Consider the following 5,298-nt stretch of genomic DNA (forward strand, 5'->3'; position numbering starts at 1 on the left):
TAAGATACTAACGTGAACAGCGAAGCAAAATATGTTCATTAACATTTCAACCGACGTGCATTCAGCCCTGTGTGCGGTTGCGCGCGGCACAGGAAGTGGCGCTCACAGTAGATCTCCACTAACACAGCGTGTCTGCTGTCGGCTGCTCTCACGGTCGACGCAGTATCCACATGATGTTAAATCAGCGGGGACGAACAGACGAACAGGAACTGAGCACATCGTCACGCAGGTCTCTCGTCCAAAATGGCGCTATGTTTACGTCTCTGTATAATCGAGTATTATCTCTAGCAAGTCTCATGGAGAGATTTGGTGATTTTATATACTGGAAAAGATAATTTGACCTAACATTTGAGTGCACCAGCGATCTACGACGAACCGGACATTAGGTAACACTTTAAAGCACGTATCTTAATTGTAATCTGCTGTTTAGAAATAGCTGTAGAGGCCTGGCGTTAATAAAGACAAGATTAACGTCATTTCTAATGTGTTGCTTTGTTGATTGCTTAATTAAGTAAAGTTAACAGCTATCGTTAGGCTACCAGTCAAACATCACGCAACTCTTGGCTATAACTTTTACCTCACATACCTACAGTTACTTACAGTTTTACTCAACATGTGTTTTATTCATAACCCATGCTTCTGTTTTAGCAGATCTGTGGCTCTAAAGTTCACCCAGCAGCAGCAGCCGCCGCAGGAATGATGCAGGCTGAGGCCCCAGAGTCTTCACTCAGAGAGGGCATAGAGGCTCTGGGTGTGAAGGACACAGAGAAACCTGCAGCAGGCAAACAGGGAGAGGGCAACACTGAGCAACAGGACACGGAGATGACAGCTGCCACAGAGGAGGACACAACGACCAAGGAGGACAAGGGTAATAACCCCATTAAGAAACACAAACAACAGAAAGAAGTAGGGACACTTGGTCATATTGTAAGAAGGCTTACCATTAAGGATAGTGGGTTTATTCAGTCTGATCATTGAGATGCAGGTGTGTGTTCTCATTGTAGCCTTTGTTTTCTTTTACTTTGTGAATTATTTCCCAAGTTGTCTTAAGGTCCTTTATTATGTTCATTTGGAGTTTCTACTAGAACATGTTTACATGCTTTAAGGTCCAAAAACATTATTTTTCTCATACTGTTTGTCTGAATAAATCTGTATTCACATTCACCCTTTATCTGAAACGCTCCTTCTATAGACGAGCAGTAAGGACCTGTACAGTTGATGTTCCAGCTATACTATAAATATATTGTATATATATATATGTACAATATAGCTGTAGCTGGGACATCACAAATGTACAGAAGTCCTAACTGCTCGTTTAAAGTCACAGTTTCTTAATATGGGCTGAGCCTTTCTCTGTGGATTGCGTGTTTTGACACTTTTACAGTATTTCTATAACACCTCTGCCTGCTTTATAATCAAATTAAGATGTTAAAATCTCACCTCTAACAATATTAAACCTTAAGAGTTTTACCCAGTGCTTGATTTGTAATATATGTAGTGCTGTTTAGCATGTTTTACATTTTACATCTTTTTTTTGCTGCCTTCTCAGAAGGAGACACAAATGCAGTGGAAGGAGAAGCACAAAAGGATGAACCTCTGACAGATTCAGGGCTGGATGGTGAAGAAAGAAAGCAGGCCGCAGGAGCAGACGGTGAATGGGAGCTTGCGTACAGCGACGAGGAAATGGAGGACCCCAAAGTCTGGATGCCTCCCCCTGCTGAGATCAAAAGACTCTATGAGCTCCTCTCTAAGGGAGAGATGCTGGAAATGAACTTTGTGCCACTTCCTAGGAGGCCCCCTACACCTGAACGTACCCCCTCGCCAGATAGGGATGACGATGAAGAGGCAGCCAAGGAACGAGAAAGGGAGGAGAGAGACCACAGGTACCTAGTTTATACCTAGTTTTCACCATTTTATCTCTAAGGATTTTGGTTTTTGGGCAGGTAATTATAAGTCTCATCTTTCTTTCTTTTTCTTCCCAGGCCTCTAACTCCAACTGAGTTTGACTTTGATGAATCACAAGCCACGCCGAAAAATGCCTTTGTGAACAGACGCAGAACACCAGGTAATCACTGAGATTAGATCTTTAAAACCTTTAACCACATAAGCTAAATTAATGAATGGTGTTTTGTCTATTTCGTATATTCTGGAAGCACAATAAAAGTGATGGTTTGCTGGTTTTAGGGAAATTAAGTTAATGTTTTTCCCCTTCTCTCCCAGGATCTTCAGCCCGCTCCTCGGTGAAAAGGGAAGCTCGGTTGGACAAAGTATTGTCAGACATGAAGCGTCACCGCAAAATTGAGGAGCACATCATGCGCACGGGTCGAGATCTCTTCAAAAGCGAAAAGAAGCTGGAGGAGGCTCTGTCTCCAAACAGCCAGAAGGAGCGGGAGAAGGAGAGGGAACGAGACAGCAACCCCAACACCATCTTCTCCCCCAGACAGAGGAGATACTAAAGTATTAGGAGACCAGGACTTGCCCCACAGGCAAATAAGAGCTTTCCAAGGCTTTTTCAAAACTTGAATTTTTTAATGTAACAGGTTTTGTATGTTTTCTATGTGTTTTGTATGTTGGCAATAAACATTTTAACCCTGGAGAATGTTAACAGTTATCAGTGTGCAGTAATGGTGGGTGATATGGATAGAAATCCTCTGGAACAGCATACGATCATGATAGCAGTATATTTTGTAATACACTGACGTCTCTGAAACTTAACTGATAAAATAAGGGATGTATTGTTGGCTAATGCAGTGAATTTAAAAACCTGGCAAATGCAAGTATATGATCAGGGGTCATCCCTATGCTCCCCGGTCGCATAAGCCCTTGCTGATATAATTCAGTACTTTGTAAGAGTCAGGGTTATTTGCCATGGAATTCGGCACTGCTTGTGGAAAAAATTACTGGGTGGGGAATATAGGTACGCTCCCTAGAATCGCATTTATGCAAAAATCTAATTAAGAAAAAATACTTTTTCAATAAGAAGTCGTACTCATTAACGTACGTTGCTGTACTTTCAGCCTAGGACTCCTTACAAAATGGGACCCCTTCATGTATGTCGCTTGGACTAATTTGACGATGCCTATTTTTTACACTTCTGTAGTTGTGTGAAGGGACAACACGATAAACGTATTAGACCTATTTTAGACATGCATTAAACATATTCACTTCTGAGAGTTATACATTTGTTAGATTAGAATGTAATCTATGAACTATTGTTGAAAAAACATCTTTTAAATTATGTTCAACAAAAAAAGTCAATTCCATCTATATACGTCTATAAATGAAAACTCATTTTCTACAATTGTTACCCCATTATGTGGGATACCTTTTACAGAAATGCATTATAAAAGCTGTTTGATTTTGTTTTAATATTACCTAAAAGCATGAATTCTAGCACCGTCTAGTGGCTCACTTTTGTTCGAGTTCAAACTAAGTTTATTATTTAAAGATCACACTAAGAATTTTCAACACTGACAAAACCTTTGCAGAAAAAAAAGACGAGGCAGACTCAGGACAGAGAAGTATAATTAGCTAAGTTGGAGTAACAATACAGCCTTCACATAAGGCTCAGAAGCATATAGTATAATATGTATGCATAAATATGCATTCAAAACCACAAACCAAATAAATAAATAAATAAATACTTACAAATAAATAACAAGCATTTTGTGGAATATACAGTTCATCAGTTGAAATGTTTGAGTATGGTCAAGAAACAGTACCTTATGAGTTCATGGAACAGGGGAATGGATGTTCTGTGTTCAACATGCCCACAGTTGTCCAGATGTTTTTGGCACACGCTGACCTGTCTTGATGGTTTCTGAGCTTTGTTTTATTTCATTTATTTTGTCTTGATCCATATCTAGGACAGTGAAGCTGCTTTAAACAAACAGAAAATGATAAAAACTAGCCAGTGTCTTCATAGGAGGTTCATGGAACCGGTGGCTCAAATAAATGGCTAAATGACCGCAGCAATTCATAAAATGTAAAAGGCTTAAAACAGGTTAAAAATAAATGAAACATTAAAATAAGATGCCGAGGACAAATGTGCTGCATGTCTATCACAAGGGAATGCTTCCCTACAGGATTATTGTTCGCATTTGTTTCCCTTCATACTGCAACTTTGCAAGTCCCCTGACAAAGCTATAAATACTCAAATGTTATGGATCCCTTACTGAAATACTCCAGCCAATCAAATGGATATTTTGAGATTTATATCAGCACCAAACTAAAAAATAAACAAACAACAACACTCATTTTAAAGTGATTGCTACTGTGCATCAGATCCTTGTATGCAAAAAAAAAAAAAAAAACAGTTTGTGATGCCCGGAAATGGAATGAAGTCATATCTACACTGAAACAAGAAGCGCTGACCTTAACGTCTGAGGGAAGTTTGCATACTCTAAGCTGTAGAACAGTGACGTGTTTTGTTAATGCTGAAATTCTGCAGAAAGAGCTGTGGAAATGAGACAAAAAATATAAAATAAAAACCAACACTGACCTAATACTGACATGGAAATAAGGACAATTTTACATCGCCTATGTACACCCGTCACATTTTTCTGTCTGAGGAAGCCTCTTCCTTTTCCTGCGAGGATAAAAAAATAACTAAAAACCTAAAGAAACGGCAAAGAATAAGGAAAAGGGATAAGGCAGCAGAATACAGTCTTATGAGATTATCTCCCTTATAAAGATGAGTCAGGTCTGCAGGTTGGTTACATTTTGTTAGAGTGACAGTGACTACATAGAGGATACAGATATTAAACACTAACAAGTCAAAATACTGCTTAGCTGGGATTTTTTTGATGGTCTCCATTACTAAACTCAATTAGGCCTTCCATCTACAGCAAATGTACTAACATACAATATAATACATTCCTATTTTCCTGTCCTTACTATACCGTAAAGCAGACAGGACTTAATTTGATCTACATGAGGGAAGCGGCCACCTATGCTTGCTTTACATCCAGGCAAATTCCTCTCAGGTCAGTGCATGTTCCTTTCTGTCACAGTGCCTGATGACATCTTTAAATACTGAGTGCACTAACGCTCAACTTGTTTCCCACAAACTGTGGAGCTGAAGTAATTGAAGGCCAGCAATCAAATCGTTTCGCTGTCAAAGAGTTTGAATGCTGACCGGAAAAACTTCAGCAATTTCACATCGTCTGTAGCTTTCTTCATATTGCTACTTAGTTACAAGTCTCACTTTTCCTCTAACAGCTTTCTTTCCTTTTACATACTCATTGGTACATTCGCCTTCCTTCCCTCCCTCCCTCCCCACCCTCCCCTCCACTCTTC

The 5,298-nt window shown here is 39.6% G+C and overlaps 1 protein-coding gene across 3 annotated transcripts; it reads left to right on the plus strand.

Moving 5' to 3' along the window:
* Nucleotides 1-244: 244 nt before the first annotated feature.
* Nucleotides 245-2,593, plus strand: pagr1 (PAXIP1 associated glutamate-rich protein 1). Of its 3 annotated transcripts, none has more exons than XM_083933353.1 (5): nt 245-386; nt 652-868; nt 1,550-1,883; nt 1,983-2,065; nt 2,221-2,593. In XM_083933353.1, exons 2-5 carry the CDS (start codon nt 697-699, stop codon nt 2,454-2,456), a joined length of 825 nt encoding a protein of 274 aa, XP_083789479.1. In that variant the 5' UTR covers nt 245-386; nt 652-696; the 3' UTR covers nt 2,457-2,593. The 3 variants fall into 3 exon arrangements, with proteins under 3 accessions (XP_083789479.1, XP_083789481.1, XP_083789480.1); XM_083933355.1 differs by having other exon boundaries at nt 1,553-1,883; XM_083933354.1 differs by having other exon boundaries at nt 253-386; nt 649-868.
* Nucleotides 2,594-5,298: the final 2,705 nt, after the last annotated feature.

Source organism: Echiichthys vipera, assembly GCF_963691815.1.
Source record: "Echiichthys vipera genome assembly, chromosome: 18".
Classification (NCBI taxonomy): Eukaryota; Metazoa; Chordata; class Actinopteri; order Perciformes; family Trachinidae; genus Echiichthys; species Echiichthys vipera.